Source organism: Poromitra crassiceps (genome assembly GCF_964638095.1).
Source record: "Poromitra crassiceps genome assembly, chromosome: 6".
Classification (NCBI taxonomy): domain Eukaryota; kingdom Metazoa; phylum Chordata; class Actinopteri; order Beryciformes; family Melamphaidae; genus Poromitra; species Poromitra crassiceps.
Genome location: NC_139627.1, coordinates 34,166,847 through 34,188,440, shown reverse-complemented (window position 1 = coordinate 34,188,440; position 21,594 = coordinate 34,166,847). Strand labels below are relative to the sequence as shown.

At 43.9% G+C, this 21,594-nt stretch overlaps 1 protein-coding gene across 1 annotated transcript; it reads right to left on the bottom strand.

Moving 5' to 3' along the window:
- Window positions 1–3: 3 nt before the first annotated feature.
- Window positions 4–19,343, bottom strand: LOC310778907 (cohesin subunit SA-2). The gene is made up of 32 exons (XM_083639377.1): window positions 19,274–19,343; window positions 18,183–18,309; window positions 17,974–18,061; window positions 17,678–17,842; window positions 16,260–16,356; window positions 16,056–16,132; window positions 15,869–15,940; window positions 14,329–14,533; window positions 14,077–14,228; window positions 13,833–13,906; window positions 13,458–13,581; window positions 13,174–13,272; window positions 13,008–13,087; window positions 12,810–12,917; window positions 12,606–12,723; window positions 12,274–12,391; window positions 11,280–11,383; window positions 9,784–9,876; window positions 9,583–9,669; window positions 9,023–9,223; window positions 8,509–8,585; window positions 8,317–8,404; window positions 6,602–6,682; window positions 5,962–6,054; window positions 5,669–5,843; window positions 4,048–4,184; window positions 3,851–3,952; window positions 3,584–3,735; window positions 2,700–2,828; window positions 1,989–2,185; window positions 1,843–1,900; window positions 4–1,279 (listed from the first exon to the last, which is right to left on the bottom strand). Exons 2-32 carry the CDS (start codon window positions 18,230–18,232, stop codon window positions 1,138–1,140), a joined length of 3,543 nt encoding a protein of 1,180 aa, XP_083495503.1. The 5' UTR covers window positions 18,233–18,309; window positions 19,274–19,343; the 3' UTR covers window positions 4–1,137.
- Window positions 19,344–21,594: the final 2,251 nt, after the last annotated feature.

Genomic DNA, 21,594 nt, shown 5'->3' with positions numbered 1-21,594 from the left:
TTCATTAAGGAATAATGATCAAGTGGTAGGCACATGAAACATTAAAGTGATTTTTAAAAAGATATTAAATTTCCTTTCAAATACTTTTAATATAAATTATCCTTTAATACTTTTAAATACAATGCATTGTAATATACTGAATAAAAGAAAGCAGCTTTAGTACAGTATTTGGTGAACGCCATAAAACTAAAGCATTAAGAGGAACTACCTCTGTAAATACTATAAATACCATATAAATAACCATCCTTGGTGGGAATGTTTGCCTAGTGTTTCCCAAACTTTTTTTTCCTGGGGACCCACTTTAAAAAAATGACAAACCCTCACGACCCAATTCACAATAGGCCTTATCTATAAATCGTGAGAAGAGTGAATTTGTGCATAAATGAATTTTCCGGCCCATTTTTACTGCAAGTTCCGCATCACCTTATATTATCTTCAATAGGAAAACCAGCCATTTTGAAGAGATATAGGTTTGATAAATCACAACTTAGTTTTATACTTTATAAATTAGACCAAATAAATGCATTTAGGCTGCATTAACAGGCTCTCGTTTTCCCTCTCATCAGTAAAGACTGATATGGAAAAGATTCTGCAAATAAAATTTCCTGCGACCCGACCCAGTCTTTAGGAAACACTGCTCTACAGAGTAGTTCTGCTCATCTAAATGTCGCCCATGGGAACTTTTCCCAAGATTGGCCAAAATGAGAGTGAATACAATCCAGCAGCACCAATTAATTAACTTAAATTGTGAACTGTAAGTGCAGTAAAGAAATATCAGATATATTTACATGAAAAAATAATGTTCATCCACGTTTGTTAACACTTGGTTCTGTAATTACACTGGCTGATAAATGATTTATTGCGACGTAAACAACTGCTTTACTGCCCAATGCAACCCGACAAATTCTTTCAGATTGCACCCTCTTAAAAAAAATATTTTTACAATAACTGCATGTCCTACACTGCTCGTGCTGCAGGAGAATACAAAAGTGGATACTGGGATGTGTGCACATCGGAATAGATCTGACGCTAGTTACAGTGCAAAAAAAGGAAAGTGTGTCTCTCGGATGCACTCGAGAGGCTGTCATGCCTATAGAGGTCTTGTCCAGACAGAAGCACTGATGCTCCTGGACCTCCTTAGACCTCTAGGTCAACCTCCACAGTGTCGTCGTCCACTTCTTCACCAGCACTGTGGGCCGCTCCCTCTGGCCTCACTGTTCGCACAGAAAACTCCATGGGGACAGAAAATGTGTCTCCTTCAGTTGTCTTCTCATAAAAGCTGAGGACAGATGGGGACAAAGACAATCAGCACAGCCACCAATTCAAGATGCCACCCCAAATAAAGTGAAGTATCTTTTCTGGGGGTTAGATTGAAATAAAAAGTGTGGAGTGATGTGGTTTATGACTGTTCCCTGATGTAAAAGAGAGTGCAGGCCTCCGCCAAGGCCAATACTAGTCTGCTGCGATATGCAAATTGTGTGAGTCAGAGTCGGATCAGAACCCTAACCCCAACCCACCCACATCCCCCCAGCCACTCCCCTTTCCCACCCCTCGATCCCCGAGTCTATGACCTTCCTATCCCTAACTAGGGCCTCTTTTCCCTAGCCACGCCCCCTCCCTTGACCCAAATCTAATCGGATCAGCGCCAACATTTAATGGGTTCTTCATTGGCCCATGCAATATCTTTCCGTGAAGTTTCATGGAAATAGGTCCAGTAGTTTTTCCGTAATTCTGCCCACAAACAAAACCGAAAACATACCCTCCTTGACGGAGGCATTAAGAACACTATAGACAGACAGTACTGTAAGTATTTGAATTTGAGAAAGCACACTTTAACCTCACCTTGGACTAAAGCAGAGTTTATTACTCTTGCTACTGAACGGACCAGGGGACTTGTTTCCTGAAAACAGAAGACATACAGCAATGGTAAACAGCTGGTATTTGGTGATAATAAAGACATAATTATGTTTGATTTTGAAATACGGTACCATCTATCATGGAGCTTTGTTTGTAGATGGGGGAGCGATTGGGTGGGTAGGGCCTCCTGTCAGAGCTGACGTAGGATAGGGCATCCTCGCCCTCGGCTACAGCCAATAGGGAAGCGCGGTAGTAGATGAGCGGCTGCCAGCACTCCTCCCTGAGGTTAATGATGTGCTCTGCAGTAATCCTCTGCAGGTAGCAATACCTGTGTACAATCTAGGTCTGAGCATCTTACATACACACACAGTATACATCCTGCTGTATCAGGTGTCACACACACAGTATACACCCTGCTGTATCAGGTGTCAAGAGATTTCGCAAAGCCATATTTATGACATTTTAACGCTACCAGGATTTGAAATAAAGACACAAAGCGGGCGAAATCAGCCTGTCTCTGAATGAGCATCACTAATGAAAGTTGTGAAAATACAAATGGCGATATTAGAAAAAGGGCCCAAGGAAATTGTCAGGGGTTTTGTTTACAACAACAAAACAACCCCTGTTTTGTTTAGTAAATAAGATGCAGTGAAAAAAAGAAAACATGTTTTGCATTTTGTACTAAACCTGTAATGTAAAAGTGGATGTGCAGCACAAATAAACCTCAAGAGGACCTCTACTAACTGTATTAAAGACATTAGTACTTTTTCTTTTAAGGCCTTAGATTTATTTTGAGACTTTTCAATGGGCTGTGGTGGATGTACTGTATGTGCAACACTTACACTGTCTTCTTGTCCGGTTTGAGCAGTTTGCTGGAGAACTCACTGAGGATGGTCAGGTAGGAGAGGTACGGGGGTGAAGAAGTGTCTGGGGTCTGGACAAACCCTTGGAACACAAACTCTATCCCGTTCCTGCACAATGAAACACACCGGGGCGACAGCTGAGCGACAGCCCAACCCGGCAAAAATGACTTCCTTAAAGAGAGCTTACATAGATACTAGGGGCGGGGGGGGAAATCGATACACCATAGTATCGCGATATTTTGCCTGACGATATTGTATCGATATTGCATTTATTTATTTATTTAAAAAAAAATGTCAGGCCATGCCAGGCCACCGGGCTACTATAAACTTTAGTTCCAAGGCCAGCAGTAAACAAACGGTAGCATATTTTCATTTTGTTTTAACAGTAACAGTTTTGTCATAACAGTAATTTACAAATTCCCCAGTTACTGAATGGGCTGCACAAGATGTTTTGTGTAAGTTAAGTTGCATTGTTCAAAAACTACCTAAGTACAGTAGTCCACACACACATCCAGTTAAGGTGGACTGTAAGTAGACTGTAACAAACAGTTCAGTTTGTCAGGTGCATGCAACTATGACATCACTTTATGAAAGTTGTTGGTCTGTCTACTTGACAATGTTGCTGCAATAAAATGGTTGAAGTCAGATGTACAGACTGAAAAATTGTTCTTATATAAACCAGATGTTGACAAAGTATTCCTTTGGTGACATCATTTGCGTAATATATCGAAATATCGCAATATTCAATATATCGCAATATCGGCGATATCGCAATATCGCAATACTATCGTATCGTGACTCAAGTATCGTTTTAGTATCGTATCGTGGGCATCTGGTGATTCCCACCCCTAATAGATACTGACCTGTGGATCATGGCGACGGACTCGCGGAACTTGACCAGGTCCCCGAAGGTGAGGGAGAAGCGCCTGGCCAGCTCCTTGATGCTGGTGAAGGTCTGCACTCCCGGGTCGGCCCTCCCTCCGCTCCCCTGCTCCCGCTTCAGACGCGCAAACAACTGGGGGAAACGGGGGAGAAAAGCACGTCAGCACCTCTGGGGGTGGCAAAGTGAAGTGCGTCCGGTCGAAGTCTGTTTCTGTAGCGGATCGATAGGAGCAACGCTAGTACGCTACCTGCTGCAGACAGAGCACCAGCGTCCGAGCACTTTCTATCTTATCCGTCTGTCTGCTCCTGTACAGAGTCTCCTTGATGATGTCACCAAAGTCATTGTAATACTGGGGACATAGAGGGGGAGGGAGAGAGAGTGTCACAGGTAGACATTCAATCCAACCACAAAATGTGTAGTTTATATAGTACATCCTAATATTACCTTCACGTAATACATGAAGACCCCAGCTGCCATGCTCATCTCCAGCACCCTGTGGACTATCAGTTTACAGTAAGCTGCAAGGAGGTTCCTTCGTTTGTGAAGGTCCTCCAACTTCTCCACTGAAGAGCCTTCACTGACTGAGGGAGCCAGATGGTGTGAAAGTATGGGTGGATATGGAGTGGAGGAGAGAGAAAGACAGAAAAAGAATGATGAATCATGAGAAAGGGAAGGGAACAAAGCAGAGTGTTTTAGTTGGTTTTAGGACAATGGCTTTAGCAGGTGGAAATCAAAGATAACATAAGAGCAGAGTTATGGTTGTGACACCATGTGGCTTCAATCTTTCACAAGGCTAATAAAATAGGCTCGGAGGTGAGCCAGAGTTAATGGGATTTTCTCACGGAAAGAGATTGCCCTTATTTCATGACTTAACTCAATGCATTTGCCCTCAGAGTGATCTCCGATCCAGCGGCTAATAGAAAACACTGTGTCTATATAACATAACCGTTACCGAGCAAATCCAATAAAACAATAGCTTTTTATTACATGTTCAAAAACCAATAATACCCTATTGTATTTGTTTGAACATTTAAGAGATTCCCATCAGGGCAGTTATTGACTTCTCTGGACGATCCCATATTTTGGATGCAATATGGCTATTGTGAAGATAATAAAATGTTTTAAGTTATAGTCAACTGTCAGTGAATTCATAAATTTACCTGAAGCGCTGTACAAAAAGAACGCCCCTATTTATTTCTTCTATTCCAGCAAATCAATCTCACTCAGTCTTTTTCTTCTCATTTTAGAATAGAAAGGAACATCCTCATCAATTTACATGCTGCACCACTTTGCATAACAAAGCATAACATATTTTCGTACTAATTATTTAGTAGGTCAGTCTACTCAGTCTTAGGATTTTACAGGGCTTCCTTTGTAATTGAAGGTCAATTGTCAGGTCAGGTTGAAATCAGACCCCATTTATAGTCAGTCGGCAGCTCTGCGGAGAGTTATTGACCACATGTGTGGCCATGCATTTAATATCTGCATGTTTGACCACGGCCAACTGCTACAGTGAGTCAAATCAATGCTTTCCTCATTGCTCTGAAGGCCTGACAAACAGTGCTACTTTGATAGAGTGAGACTGCCATCTGCTGGGCATTAGTGCAATGTGTTTTCCCGGTGTAATTTTGTGAAGTACATTGCTAGGAGGCAGCTCTTGGCACTGACAATACAACTTACACTGTTTTGAATCATGCAGATCAGAACACATCTATCTAAAGAGAGTAACATTTTCCTGCCAGTGGAGCTTGTTCAAAGCACCAGACTACAGTCAATGAAAATGAAATAGAATATAATCCTCAACTCTAGAGACTCAGTTTCACCTGAATGTATAAAGTTCAAATGAACAACACTGAATAATGAAGATGCAGAGTAAGACTGGAAGCACCAAGCACATCAAGATGTTTTTTTTGTTATTTTGTACAGTTCCATTACGACCATAAATATTTTGCAAAACAATCTGTCGATTATAAAGTTTTCCACATTTGAGTGGCAACTAAATATAGTGATCTGCAGGTGAAACAGGTGAGAAAAGATAAGACATTTAAAGGAGTTGAGGTCTCACCCCTGCTGTGGCCGTCACTATCTGAGACAGTGAAGACGTGCACAAATATGAAGCCCAACAGCGCCTTCTGCAGTTTGGGATTGGGAGTGAAGAGCAGTGGGCCGTAGGATGTGGGATCCCACACATGCAGCTGGTAGGAATGAGCAGTGAGAACATCACAGATACCCAGGAAAGCCTAACATGGAAAGAGAGAGAGAGAGAGAGAGAGATTTTGGGGCTCTCTTTCTTAAGAGAAAGAGAGCAACTGGTGGCATGATTTCCTTATAAACCATAGTCTCTGCTTGCCGTCCTACCTGCTCCCTCACACTGAGGTTGGAGTGGGACAGACAGCGATGACTCCTCTCACAGAACATACTGAGCTGAGCCCTTTGGGCCACAGCTTTCTCCTGAAGACACACACACACACACACACACACACACACACACACACACACACACACACACACACACACACACACACACACACACACAGGTCTTCAGAGGAGGCCAAAGTGATGAGTGCCAAACAACGTAACAATTCACCAACAATTATGTAAATTTCAATGCAAGAGGTCTCTGCAGGGGAACAAAAAGGGTCTGACTTTACACAGGAATTGAGCAGAAATGCATTCCCATTAGCACTGTGAACACGAGTGAAGAGGTTCAGTCACACACTTTGCACATCAAACGCCACACTCACATTATCCTCAATCATGTACGTTTGCCATGTGTGGTGTGCAGGAGCTTACTGTTGGAACATTTCTCTGTGAGAAACATGTACTGAACCTCCTCTGCTACATGATCATTGTAGGTATACAGGAATACTTTGTTCGTCTAATGACATTTTGGTACCTTCCTTATTGGTTGTTTCTAACATTTGGAATATAGGAATTTGAGATTATGCTACTGTGAAGTTCAGCGAAATGCCTATCAAGTAATAGAAGTGTAACTCACCCTGGAGGTTAAGATTTCTCCACTGGTGTTGAGGGACCAGAGTATGGAGTAACACAGACACTGCAGCACCTCCAGTAGTACCTAAGGGCAAAGGGACAGAAAGAGATATTTTCAGAATGAAAGCAGATAAATAAGTCCATCCCCGATCGAATGAAAACACTTTTACAAACTGGATCCTCTACAGATCGAATGAAAACACTTTTACAAACTGGATCCTCTACAGATCGAATGAAAACACTTTTACAAACTGGATCCTCTACAGATCGAATGAAAACACTTTTACAAAGTGGATCCTCTACAGATCGAATGAAAACACTTTTACAAACTGGATCCTCTACAGATCGAATGAAAACACTTTTACAAAGTGGATCCTCTACAGATCGAATGAAAACACTTTTACAAACTGGATCCTCTACAGATCGAATGAAAACACTTTTACAAAGTGGATCCTCTACAGATCGAATGAAAACACTTTTACAAAGTGGATCCTCTACAGATCAGGTGCAAGAGAACTTCAGGAGGAGGCGCGGCGGCATGAGAGAAAACAATCAGAGAAGAAAAGGGAGGAAAAAAAGTGGAATGTCACTGGAACGTTATTGAGTACCTAGAGTGAGAGAGGAGACCGCGTCTGGTGCGAGCAGAAAACGGAGGAAGTATGACCCTGATTATTTATCGTTTGGATTTACATCGTTTGGTCCCGAGGACGCTCCCCTGCCACAGTGTGTGCTCTGCAAAGAGGTGCTAGCTAACGACAGTTAGTAAACTCCGGCATCATATTGAGACGAAGCACACAAGTTTGATGGCCAAGCCACAAAGTTTTTCCAGAGGAAGCTCAACATACTTGTGTCGTGTGACTGCAGGTTTTCCACAGTGAACATGATTAAAAGCAAGTACGGGTCAAGACTGCAGCCTGCAGGTAGAGAATGATCTGCGTTTATTCATTTCTACAGTGTCCCTGCATCACCCGTCTATGCACATCAAAGACACAGACTCACTATTAAAGTAGAGGTGAATGAGGAAAATAAAGAGGCAAAATTGATCCAATTATTGTCAAGAGCACAAGGATTGATGCAGTGTTGAGACATTGATATGAAAAGCAATGCTATGGTGCGCACTGTGCAGTGATATTGCCGAGAGTGCACATAAGGATTTATGCACAATGGGTGAGCCAGTGATATGAAAAGCAGTGCATGGTGCGCAGTGATGATTTCGTTTGGTGAGAAAGTCTGACTGACTTGATGTGTTCAAATATTTGACAAAGCAAAATTGCACAGATAGGCCTTACAATGAATGTTTTTGTTGAACTGGGGTTATTTGAAGGCTTTGCCGCATCCCCTCTCTCTCCCCACCTTTCCTGTCTATCTATTGTCCTATCAAAATAAAATGTTTAAAACAGATGTTTGAAACAAGAAGGATAAAGATGTTTTAAAATCAAATCTTAAAAAATAAAGATGAAGATGTTTACCAAAAAAAATACTAATTTTTATGCCTGAGTGGAACGACAATAATAGTAATAATAGCAATAATAACAAATAATAACAATTGGGGGGGGGGGTGCAGTTGTCTACATGTTCTCTGAGGAGAGGCTCACCCTCCCACACTTTGAAAACCCCTGCTCTAGATTTTGGGTACTTATTATTTCCCAACATAGATCTGTGGCATTTGGGGAAAATTAACTCTGTTAAGTGAGGTGAGTGGGAGGTGTGTGATGGTACCTGAGGCGGCACTGCTCCCTGGGTGTTCTCCACTGACAGGAGAGGAGACAGCAGCTGGAACAGATTCCACTGGGACAGGTCCTGAGCGCTGCCACCACACACAGAGGAAGACACATGTATGGCAGATAAACACACATCGCTGGACACAATCCTTGGGCTCACATTTCATTGAGAACAGCAATCACATCTTACTTGTGGAAAGCCCTGAGTTTCTTCAGTGTGGCTAAAATGTTTCCGGTTTTCTCCTCGTCAGCAGAGAAGCTGTCGCCCTATAACAGAGAAGTAAACATGGGTGCACATGTGGCATGTCTGTATACTGGCGGGTTCATTCATTAATATACAGTATGTGAAAGTACAGTGTTTGACAGTTGTTACATTTTCCAGGCACATATTTGTCAATTGTGTGTAAGATTAAAATAATAATAATAATTATTATTATTGTTATTGTTATTATTAATAATAATAATAATAATAAACTCACAATTTCATGTTCAATTTATAAGGAGAGAGAATTTTGCATGGGTGCAATACAACACGGCAATTGACTTATTTAGCTACAAAACTGATATACAAATTGTTTGTTTTCACATTTTCCCTATTTGGGCAAGTAAGTTCATCTGTAGAACGAGTGAAAATGAATGGAAAAAAGTTAACCTCAGAGCCCTCAAGTATCAGCATGCACTGCAGTGTATGGATAACTGCCCACCTTCAGTACGTCCCCCAGCAGTGCTGAGAGTCGGTCTATCCAGCACTGGAGCAGCGAGTCTCGGGCAGCCCGGGCCGTGAGGTGCCAGGCCATCTCCTCCCCACACAGGCTGAGGTACGTGCGGGCAGCGGCCTCCAGGACGGCAGGACCCGAGTGGAGATCCACCACTGCTCCCATCTCTGCCATCAGGTCCGACACCACCTGGGGAACAGGAGGAGGGCGACACTGACTCACTCTCACCAGCAGAGTGCGAAAGAAATGCAATTAGTCTGTACTACACCAAAACAATAGCTAACACACAAATAACAACTGGTGTCTAAATTGCTGCCCATTGTGTGGTTTAAGCTGATAAGACAGCATCTTTAGGCTGGGTACCTATAATAATAGCCTGGGAATACAGAATTTCCTAAATTAAACGTCACATTTAGGATTTATTTCATGGTGGCAATTCTTTGTTCTAACATTATAAAGTTGTTAGTGACAAAGAAATCATTAACATTTATGACACTGTGTCCCCAAACCAGTTTCCTTTGTGTTAGCTGAGAGACATGTATGCAGACCTGTGTGCTTTCAGCAGCAGGACAGTCACGGAGGAAGTACTGAGGAATCTTCATCAGCGAGGCAACCATGTCCCAGCTGCTTGAAAACTGCCCAACCAACATCCTCATCATCATTACAGGCATTATAATGCACAGATCTGGATATTTTTCATACAGAATTATGCAGATAGATAATGTAAATCTTGTGCGTGGAATAAGTACCTTGGACAGCAGCTTGGGAAGCACCGTGAAGAAATGTTCAGTGAGTTTAGTACAGTCATCAACCTGAGTCTTCTTCTCTCTGGCACTCATTACCTGGAATATTAACACAGACACACACACACACACTCATAACTAAAATATAACTGATATATTGGTCGGATATTATTGGTCGGATATTTCTATCACATCAAATTCAAGGTAATTTCATTTTTTATCCTTTATTTATACAGGGGAGTCTTTTACAGGAGCGCCCTGTTCACATTCACACACACATTCATACTTGGAAGCTGACCAGTACAACCACAGTCTGATCTGTGGTAGAGAGCTGCGCGGGCCTGAAATCTCGGCCTGAGCCCTCCCCGGCCCGTGACATGCAGGCCCGTGCCCGACCCGGCCCGGATGAGTCATGAAATTAATTGGCCCGAGCCCGTTGCGAGGCCCGACATCAATATCACGATATGACGACACATCTCTCTCTCCCTCTCTGTGCATGCTGCCGCGCCGCTAAACTCGCTGGTCCAAAACGTTGCTAGACTGTGTTGCCTATGAAGACAAACACTGCAGCTTTCTCTCTGTCTCTCTCTCCCCCTCTCACACATGCTACCGTGGCCTATCAAAATCCACACATATTGTCTCGAGAAAGAGAACGTTAGATCGTTTAATTGCCAACAGCAACAATGCCCACAAACTGAAACATTATGTCACTCAAGCATATCGAAATTAAAACAGCAGACTTACCGTTTATAGCTGCATTGAATAACGTCACATTAGTGTCCTCACAATGTATGGTAGATGGGTTCATTTTGAACAGGTTGAAATGAGCTTTCCCTACTGCAGTGGGGACTGTTTAACTCTCCCCTCGCAAACTTTGTTTTATGTCCATCGATCTTATTTCTCTCTCACGACACGGACACGGACACACGCGGCTTGTTTTGTTGTTGTTTTTTACGCTGACGGAGTGGCAGACTAACGTCACGGTGAGGGTGTGTGTGTCTGTGTGTGTGTGGCTGTGGCTAGGCGAGTGTCTGTGCAGTGTGCGCTCCTCCTCTTTGTCTGACTGCTCTGCTGTGTAAAATCAAGCGAGTAATACAACGTTATTTTATTTAATTATTGAAAAACGGCCCGACCCCGGCCCGGCCCGGACCTATTAATTAAAAAAAAAGAAAAAACGAGCCCGGCCTTGGCCCGTATTGGCAGGCCCGAGGGGCCCGCGAGGGTACCCTCGGGTTTGCAGCACTCTAATCTGTGGCCACTGAGCAGCTGTACTGGGGCGGGAGGAGTTAAGGGCCTTGCTCAAGGGCAGCTCGGTGGTGGAAATGAGGGAGGGGCAAGCGCTGAAATGCTGATGACTTGATCCTCGAGCCTGTTACATAGAAGCTGCATGCTTCATGCATGCTGCATGCTGTTACATAGAAGCTGCATGCAGACAATAATGAGCCTGTTACATAGAAGCTGCATGCAGACAATAATGGAATGAAAGTTGATTTGCCACTGACTTTTTTCCCTCCGCTCCTCCCGGGCAGTGCAGGTCCCTCTGAGGCCTGACGCACCGACGCTACCAGGATCTCCACAACCACAACTTGCTCTGCCAGAGTTAGCCCTGCACAGACAGACAGACAGACAGACAGACAGACAGACAGACAGACAGACAGACAGACAGACAGACACACACACACACACACACACACACACACACACACACACACACACACACACACACACACACACACACACACACACACACACACACACACACACACACACACACAATGATTAGTGTATCCAGCAATGGTATGTTGTTGTGGTGGAAATGCATTGAAGAACTAAAGGCTGTTGAAGCTGGACACAGATATAACCAAAATGCATTTGATAAACAACCAATTTTTTTTAAATTAGTCATGACAGAAGTGAAAAAAATCTAGAAAAAATCTAGATTAGCAGTCTCACTCCTTAGAAAAATAATCAAAAAGCTGGAGTGCCCAAGTCACGCCCTCTTCCGGGTTCCGTATGGGACCTAAGGGAGTGAATTCCCCATTCATTTCTCCATTGACATTTCATAACATCCTTATAAAAAAGAGTTTGACCTGGACAAACCAAGTGATTCAGGTACGAGATGAATCGTGAGTTACCATAGAACATTGGACCAAAACAACAAAACAGTTTGTTTGTTTGTTTTGTGACTTAGGCACTCTATTTGGGTACTCATGTTACTATTTTGGTTACTGTACACTAGTAAAAATGCCCTGATGAAGGTTCTTTGAGAGACAGCGGGTTGACACACGGTGTGTTGTTAACCTTGCAATAGACAATAGACAGACATTTACTTAATATGCTTTTAATGTGTGACAGACCCACTCCTGCCTAGTGTGCACACACACACACACACACACACACACACACACACACACACACACACACACACACACACGCACACGCACACACACACGCACACACACTCTCTCTCTCTCACACTCCCTCTCTCTCTCCAACCTGTGGTTTGTAGGGAAGGGTCCTGCAGCAGTACAGAGGTGAGTGTAGGCCAGTCCTTCAGCAGAGCTCCACCACAGTCCCACAGACTGTCCACTAGATAAACCACATGCTTGTGCAGCTAGAGACACACACACAGAAACATGTTATCACCCTGTCTGCTTGGCTTGGTATCCGAATTGTGATTGAGAATGAAGTAAAAGAGAAGCACACATGGCACCATGACCTAAAGTTTAGGAAAAGACCTACCCAGTGTTTAGGTCCTAAACACTGGGTAGGTCTTTTCTGGTGGGTAGGTCTTTTGTGATCAGCAGTAGTTCCAGTCTGCGACTCACCTCAGACTCCTGGTAGAACTGCAGCAGTGTTTTCAGTCTGGCAACTGTCTGTTGTTTATGTGCATCCTCCTCATTCCCTCCGCCTGGAGCATCAGATGCAGGTGAGATGTTGAGAAGCCTGGAAGAGAGCGACAATAGCCAGGTGATCCTAGCATTACTCACGTTTATTTTATTTTGTAAGTGATGTAGGTCGATCTACAGTACCTTGAGTAGAGCAGTTCTCCAGAAAGGGCTGCTAGAGGGCGCTGTGAGGAGTAAACAAACTGGAAGAGCTGCTTGTAGTCATCCGGACTGAGCACGTCATCATATGTCCTGGAGGGGAGGGGAAAGGGTAGACCATAAATATCATAGGAAAAGCAAAAGGATAAGAGGAATAGAAAGACAAACAGGTTGGTGACTCACTTGGAGATGAGTATCAGTAGTTTCATGGACTGCAGCGCCACCTCATGGTCCTTATCCAGGGTCATAGTGACCATCCGCTCCTAGAACACAAACAGTTAACACTATATGCGTGCGCACGCACACACACACACATGCACACACACTTCAGTTTAAGGAGGGTTGTTACCTTGAAGCGGCTGGTGAACAGGTCTAGTTTAGGCAGGAGCAGATGATCTCCATACAAGCCCTGCAGGCCTAACACACACTTCAGACGCACGTCTGGGATCTGATAGATGACATTCATCAGTCAATGTACAGATATGTGCTTATTATAGCTTTTTGCCATTATTAAGATAGAGCCAGCAGTTGAATTACTCCCAGGTATGATCACTAGTTTGATAGCAGTGTATGACAGTGTCACTTGTCACAAATCAAATGTTTCACTGTATGATTGACTCTGCTGTTGTTTACCTTGTCATACATCATCCAGCCCATGTATTTGAGATAACTATCATTGAGAAATGCAGAACTGTAGAGTTTCATCCACACAGCCAACTCCTCCATACACATAGAACGGATTTCTGGAAGCACGTCACTACACACACACACACACACACACACACACACACACACACACACACACACACACACACACACACACACACACACACACACACACACACACACACACACACACACACACACACACACACACACACACACACAGCCACACACACATACACACACATACACACATGACATAAACTCAAAACAGAACGAGATAATGCCTTAATGCACATCAAAGCTGCCACTCAAAGTGTCAGAGAAATAGTCGTGTAACTTCACCGGTATCTCTTTAGAAACACTCCTTTGAAGATGGTATCCATCATGTTCTCTATCTCCGCCCTCTTCTCCTGCAGCTGGAAGGGCATCAGCAAAGACAGCTAAGTGAGCGAGCTGTAGCCAAAGCCAAATTCCCTTGTTCATCACCTTCCCTCACACCATGATTGATTCGTTCACATAAAATAAGACAAAATCCACCAATTCCTGCCCCAACCGCCCAGGTGCCAGGGGACATGGGTCTTAGTACCTCTCTGATCTGCTTCTGTATCCTCTCCAGTCTGGAAGTGCCTTGCCGTCCCGAGGCCTTCGTCTTCTCCACCTCCAGCAGTTTCTGGCTGTTTTCCACACCAACGCTCAGGCTCAGAGCCACACCCACCAGAGAGCTCTGCAGCTTCACCGCTGGCGACGGACGATGAGATCAAAGCACAGAGGTCGGGTACATAGAACGCATGTATGTATGTACCAGTATGTATCTGCGTGTGTGTTTTATGTCCCTCACCTGCTAGTGTGCAGGTGTGCCTGAAGGCTCGTACGTAGGAGTCGGAGAGCTCGGTGAGCAGGGAGATGACGGTGTTCATCAGGTAAGTGTCAAAGATGACGCTGTGCTGACACTGAGCCACCAGCACCGACAAAAAGTCACAAAACTCGGAGTGGAACCAGCGGCCGTACGGCCCGGACTGTATCAGAGGATACTCCACACTGTCCTGCAGCAGAGAGAAAGAGGCAGAGACACACTGTAGGCAGCACAAAGGTAGTGGGACCCCAAATTTAACAGACTGGGTTAATTATTCTACACAAGTAACAGCTCCTGAAGAAGCCCTAATAGCTAGAGCAGCGGTTCCCAACCTTTTCCAAGTCATGACACACTTCAAAATCTCAAAAATGTTCGCGGCCCACATCCGACCATAAACAGTACGGAGGCCAAATAATGTGTTCTCAGAGCATTTTTATTTGAATGATAAAAGGAGCTGTCCATCAGCACCACACAGAAATCAGAAACTAAAAGTGAAGGGGTGTCTGCAATAGGCAGGAAGTGACATTCACTTTGGCTCCCAATAACACAGAGGTTTTTCAAAGTGGGAGGCGGGCCTCCCCAGGGGGGCTCCAAACAGTTTCAGGGGAGGCTCAGTGAATGGAAGTGAAAAAATATGACATTGGTTATCAAAAGGAGATCACATAGTGTGTGTGATTTGGTTAAAGAGATAATTCTGAGATACAGTAGTTTTGGGGAATTGTATTGTTTTTCCCACATTACCAGAGTCACAAATGCCTTCAGATATCACTTTTTTAATTTGGTGTAGTCTGAACACTGAAGTATGTCAAACAGCAATATCAGGCCATCTCAGCTCACTTGTTGAGTGTCTATGGGATCAAATAACATAATCATCATCCCATAGGCATGCAGATACTGAGCAAAACTAGGCAAGTAAACTAAGGGGGGGGGGGGGGGGGGGGGGGGGGCTTTTCTAAGCTTTGTCTGAGGGGAGGCCCACAGTGTCTGACTTTGAAAACCGATGCTATAACTGGAAGGTGACAGGCTGAGTTCCCACAACATTTATAAGTCACTTTGTATAATAACAACAATAACAACAACAACAAATGGAACTTACAGTATATAGCGCTTTTCAATACTCAGAAGCTTTACACAAATATACTAAACACTGAGGGGGTGGGGGGCGACGTTAGTGCACGGATAGCGGACAAAGATGACACTATACACTAAACATTAGGGGGGGCGACGTTAGTGAGACAGACAGCGGACAAACAGAACAGAGACACACAAGGATGGCTGGGGGAGGGTGGACTAAGAGAAGGCGATGGAGAAGAGGTGGGTGTTGAGGCAGGACTGTAGTTTCTACTGCAGATGGCAAATAAACTGACTCTGACTCCGGACTAAAAAACTGTAAGGGATCCTGAATTTCTGATTTCTTGGGGGAGGCAGTTCCAGAGCCTGGGAGCTGCCCGAGAGATGATAACAACATCGACTAAATACCTTGAAACGAATGTATGTAAAATATGGCAAGCAGTGAGGTACTGACTATGTCCATGGGCCACGTGACTGTGAGGATCCACGGAAAGGCCAGAAACTTCTTATACTGTACGCCAGCACCCTAGAATGTACACAGAATGTCAGTCATGAGTGTCTAAATCGGTGTTGTACTGTATGACTGAAAGAGGACAAAAGTACCAATGAGTGACATCAAATACAAATTAAAGACATCTTACCTCATCCAGCTCTTCGACCATCTTACTTATGACATCGCTGTCCTCTTTGCTCTGACACATCTCTGCTGTGACCACGCCTGGGAAGGAAAGGATGAAAATATAGACCCGATCCCGTGTGTGTGCTTGTGTGTTTGTGTGCGGGTGTTCACACATGACTGTGTGTGTGTGTGTGTGTGTGTGTGTGTGTGTGTGTTGACCGCTTGCCTTTGCACCCAGAGCACTGGATGAAGAAGCTGATGATATCGAGGAGGGCGGAGTCTCTGTCCATCACGTAGGCCTCAATCCAGTCATCGACCACCGCCTGCTCGCACAAATGACATGAGAGACACTGACAGGTGACGCACTACTCTCTCATCAACCAATCACATCAGAGACACTGACAGGCGAAGCACTACTCTCTCATCAACCAACCTCATGTGTAAGTGAACTCATGTCTTCCGTGCATTTATTTTATTTTATTAAACACACACACGCAAAAGTATTTCCTCTCAATCATCATTTGTGACCCACATAATTGTGTGCTTATGTGCAGAGATGTTTCCCACTGTCTATATTTCCGTGTTTTGCTATGTTTGGGACGTTTGTGGGCAGAAACATTTTCAGAGCCCCACGTGGGAGTAGGGATGCAGTGGTATGAGTTTTTGACGGTATGATACCTTGGACAAAAATACCACGGTTTCACGGTATTGCGGACCATTTGTGTTTTTACAATAGCCGAAATATTGCCATACAGCCGACGTCGTCTTTTTAGATGGGGGAAAGTTCAGGGGGGTCCTTGCGGCTCCTCTCTACTGTGCTCTAGTCTAGGTAGGCATGCGGCCAGGGGTAGGGGCCACGTAAGCTGCACTCTGAAAGCGACCTGGGCACTTTGTTTTGGGGAAACAGCTGATACCATGGGGAAGGTATGACGGCAAATCTTAGGTGGTTTTGATACCGTGACTTTTTCAAACCGTGGTATACCTTCCAACGGTATACCGCTGCATCCCTACGTGGGAGTGTGTAGCGCCAGCCAATATTCGCGTACAGCAGAGCAGCTCAGCAGAGTGGAGTCAGTGGACTGCATTCTGCAAATGAAACCAGGAAATACGGTACCTTCCCAGAGCCTTTTGTGAGGAGTTTGGAGCTTATACCTTCATAGTGTGGAGGTGCTTGTGCTTTTATAACATAAACACTGTGAAACTATCAGGAAGAAGAATGTAAGATGTAAAAGGTTTAATCCCTGTGTTTCACCGGTTTTGCGCCACTCACTCTCCCCATTTACTGTCAACCTTGCTCGACCACACAAAATGTTTCCGCCCACAAATGCGGCGAACATAGCAACACATTGTGAAAACACGAAAATACAGACAGGGGGCAGCGTCTCTGCACATAAACACACCACCACACAATTCTATGGGTCATGTCATAAGTGATGATTGAGAGGGAAAACTTACTTGTATGAGTGCATATAGTTTTTTTATGAAATAGAAGAGATTTGCTGACCTAGGAACAGCTTTGGCTTTCAAATGAGAACAAATGAGAAAGTGTAGGAGAACAGGATCATGGATCAGAGATCAGCAATCCCATTATCAGACAAATGATCCAAACACGTGTCCATTGAAAAGGATAGGTAGGTATCTTACCTGCATGGCACTTCTGCCCATGGTGATCACCTCAAACAGGGTGACAGCCTCAACATGCCTTTGTTTACCATGGCCTCGGCGTGCTCCGCTGATGCCCCCTCGGCTGGCTGTGGCGTGGCCGCGCTTGGCATTCTCCGAGCCATCATGTGCTTTTCTCTTTCCTCTCTATGGGTGCACAAATTAAAATATTTCTCAAATGACTTGGGTGCTTCCAGGGCTTAAAACGTTCCTGGGCAAACCCTAGTTGAGTAACAGAGTCTTTTCTAGTCAGTATATCATCACTGGATAGCACCTACCGCACTCTTCCGCCTATTCTCATTCCCAGACTTGTCCCCTGAGTGATTGACAGCCCCAGAGGAGTTTCCCTCAACACCAGAGTTCTCACTAGGAAACCAAACGCATGCGATTAGATTACATGAGAAACGTGGAACCACCACTTAAGGACACACTGTCACTTATAGAAATACAGTATATTCTGACAAGAAGCACAATTAAAGAGCCTTACTTCTGCTCCGAGGGCCTGGAGGGAGCTGTAGCTGTCGGGTCTGCTATCATCTCTCTCTTCAGATCATTATACAGAGCTCAGATTTGGGGCTCCAGATGTGAAGTATGTTCAATGTTTGGCCTGGGACCTATGGAAATGTCAGAGAAAGTAGAGGAGAGAAATAATTATAAGGAGATATAATTACAAACTAATTTGATACAAATGATGCATCAGCAATATGTTTATCATTATTATTATTATTATTATTATTCGTATTCTTATTATTATTGTTGTTGTTGTTGTTGTTGTTGTTGTTGTTATTATTATATTTACAATTAGGGATTCACTGTCTTTATTTGAGCAGGGTGGATGGCTGTTTGGTTTAATGGAAATTAAACCAGGGCTCACTACCACTTTATTACCCTGCAACTCTTAGCTGAGAGATATTTTGCAAACACTACTGCAATATTATCAGTAGAATATTGCAGCAGCCAGTTTAAGGTTGGATGTAAACAAACTGCCTTTAGAGATCAATAGGCAGACAGACAGGCAGGCAGGCAGGCAGGCAGGCAGGCAGGCAGACAGACAGACAGATAGATAGATAGATTACATTTTGTATCCAGATGGTTGTTAGCTAACTTCACTATGAAATTGCCGGATAGACTAACAACCCATTCTGATTGGTTAACCTTTTCTTCTAACTGAAACCGCCTAATGTGATTGGACTTTCTCAGCGTCAATCTGACATTTGTCCCGCCTCTGACGGCTGGATGTACACGGCCTGTTGTGTTTAGGAATTTATCCGCACCCTACTGCAAACAGACTGAGCCTTCTGACATGCTTCTGACACAATGAAACCGGAGATTAACACCCAGACGCATATTCTGTGAGGGAATTATCACACCTCGGAGTCGGAGAACATACAAAGATCACAAGCTATCACGTTATGAATTTTAGTTGGTCGACATTCAAGACTAGCCAGACAGCAGCAACATGCAACAACAACATGCGTCGCAGCTTATCGTTATTGCGTTTCTGAAGTTTAAAACAATACATGACAGTGGTTAACGTTAATTTAGTGTAATAAAAAGGCAGTAAAGTTACGTTATTACCGTATGTATTTTACCAGAACTCGGATCCGCCGGTGTCAGAGACAACTAACTTGCTTGCAAGATGGATAACCTCGCGAGATCAAAAGAGATTCTCTTGACTGGTTTAGTGAAACGTAATGTGGAGCTAAACCGTCCATCTGGGGCAGCGTCAGGTTATGAGACAACACCATCTTGCGAGATTTGGAGAGAGAAAAAATGTATGGGGAAGTGCGGCGTGATTTCGAATCGCACATAGGTTACGCAAAAACCACGCCCTGTGCCCGCCTACCGCCATGAGCAAGTCTTTTGTCTTCTTCTTTTGACAGCTGGAATCTCCCACACCACAACCACTGCAGGGCACGGCGCGCAGCCCAGCGATTTCATCAACCAACTGAATTTATTATGTGCGATTCGAAATCAGGCTTCAATGTCATTGCAAAGTGTCCATTGGAGGGGTGTGGGTGTGGGTGTAGGCTACATGTAAAGGGGGAGGGCAGCTGAGCTCACACAAGGAAGTGTGCATACCATACCCTCTCAGATTAACATTGGTTTGACGTACAGCACACGGTCGTTATACGTGAAAATGTTTGCTGGGAAGCTGTGAAATCAACTTTTTCCCAGCTGTTTACACCAATAGGAGAACCTTTTTGAGGTCAATAAGAATTGCATACAACATTAAAAACGAATAAAATGAAGGACTCATTCTATAATGTATTCTCATTACATATCCCCCCTCTCTGTTTTCCAGTTCATGAACTAGCTTGAAAATGGTTGAACGACGCCATCTAGAGGTGTCATTCCACTTTTTAAGGCGTCGTCTCAGAGATTACTACTAGTCTGGAAAAGTCTTCGACTGCTAGCTGGCTCTTCACTTTTAAGACTCAATTTTGGTTTGACTTCAACATTCAACAAGGTGAGGCATGATATCCCTTATGACTCTGCTACTTTAGATAATCTATTTATCATCAGAGGTGGAAAGAGTACAGACAAATCCTGCTCAAGTAGGCTACAAGTACCAGCCACGCCCGTGGACGGCACAGTGGTCAGTGGTTAGCAATGTTGCCTCACAGCAAGCAGGTCCCGGGTTCGAACACCGGGCCGTCCCAGGTCCTTTCTGTGTGGAGTTTGCATGTTCTCCCCGTGTTTGTGTCAGTTTTCTCCGGGTGCCACTGGCAAAACAACTGGAGTTGGTCCCCGGGCGCTGCACTGCGGCGGCTGCCCACTGCTTCTAGTTCTAGGAAGGTTCCTAGTAGAGGATGGGTCAAATGCAGAGGATGAATTTCCCCATGGGGATAAATAAATGATAAGTTAAAGCTGTACTAGGCATTATTATTGCTTTATAATTTTGGTTGAAATAGCACATTTTGACTATTGCATGTCACTAACAATATTTAATTGAAGGGTTACATCAACAAACTTGTGTCTGTGAGGCCTATCCCTTTACATAACAGCGTCACCAGCAGCAGTTAGAAACGTTGCCAGTGTTATGCCGAGTTTTGCCCCCAACAATTGGTCTCAAAGCTCATTATACTCTGCTGCTACTATTGGACACCTTTCCACTGTACATATTGTGTTACTGTTATCTCATTACTGCTGCTATACCATGCACCTTATCACTGTACATATTGTATTACTTATTACCAGTGTTGGGCAAGTTACTTTCAAAATGTAATATACTACATATTACTAGTTACTTTCATTTGAAAGTAATAAGTTACTTTACAATATTACTGTCTGTGTAGAGTAACTTGTTACTTATTACACTACTTTGCATTACTTTCACCAAAATAACAGCAGCAGCAGAATGACATCGCTGCCCCGGGCCATCCTGAAAAATAATTTCAACCGCCTTGAAGTCAGTGTAAACAATCCAAAATTCTAAATGTTATTCTTTTCCAATTGAAAAAAAGAGGAGCTGGCGTGCTCTGTCGTATATGTGTCTGTTTGTTTGTTTGTTTGTATCCGAGGTGCTCTTGGTAAGGGAACAAATGAATAACATAGTGCTAGAACAAACTTGGTCTAAAGCGCGTCCAAGGCGACACTCGTTGAGTAAGATAAAAGGAAGGAAAGGTAGAAAAGTAGGAAAGAAGTTTGGTTGCCTACGCGTTTCGGCACTTTTACCCTGACGAAGGCCATAGTGCTGTGAACTTCCAATTGTGTTTACACTTCCTGTTAGTCTCAAGCCAGACTGTCTCTTTTACATAAGGTCAATAGCCATGATGTAGAGTAGGCTACACATGTAAACATGTATCTGTAAACATTGGGAAATCATGGTAAACTGGCTGCGCATGTGGCAGGAGGGGAACGTTTTTCACTCTCTTCGATTTTGTCCCCATCTGAAG

Excerpts from the sequence above, each read along its gene's own strand:
- LOC310778907 (XM_083639377.1), bottom strand. The coding sequence starts at position 18,232 with ATGATAGCAGACCCGACAGCTACAGCTCCCTCCAGGCCCTCGGAGCAG. Across the intron at positions 16,357-17,677 it reads TGGGCAGAAGTGCCATGCAG|GCGGTGGTCGATGACTGGAT; the intron begins GTAAGATACCTA and ends TTGTGCGAGCAG. Across the intron at positions 1,901-1,988 it reads ACAAAGCTCCATGATAGATG|GAAACAAGTCCCCTGGTCCG; the intron begins GTACCGTATTTC and ends TTCTGTTTTCAG.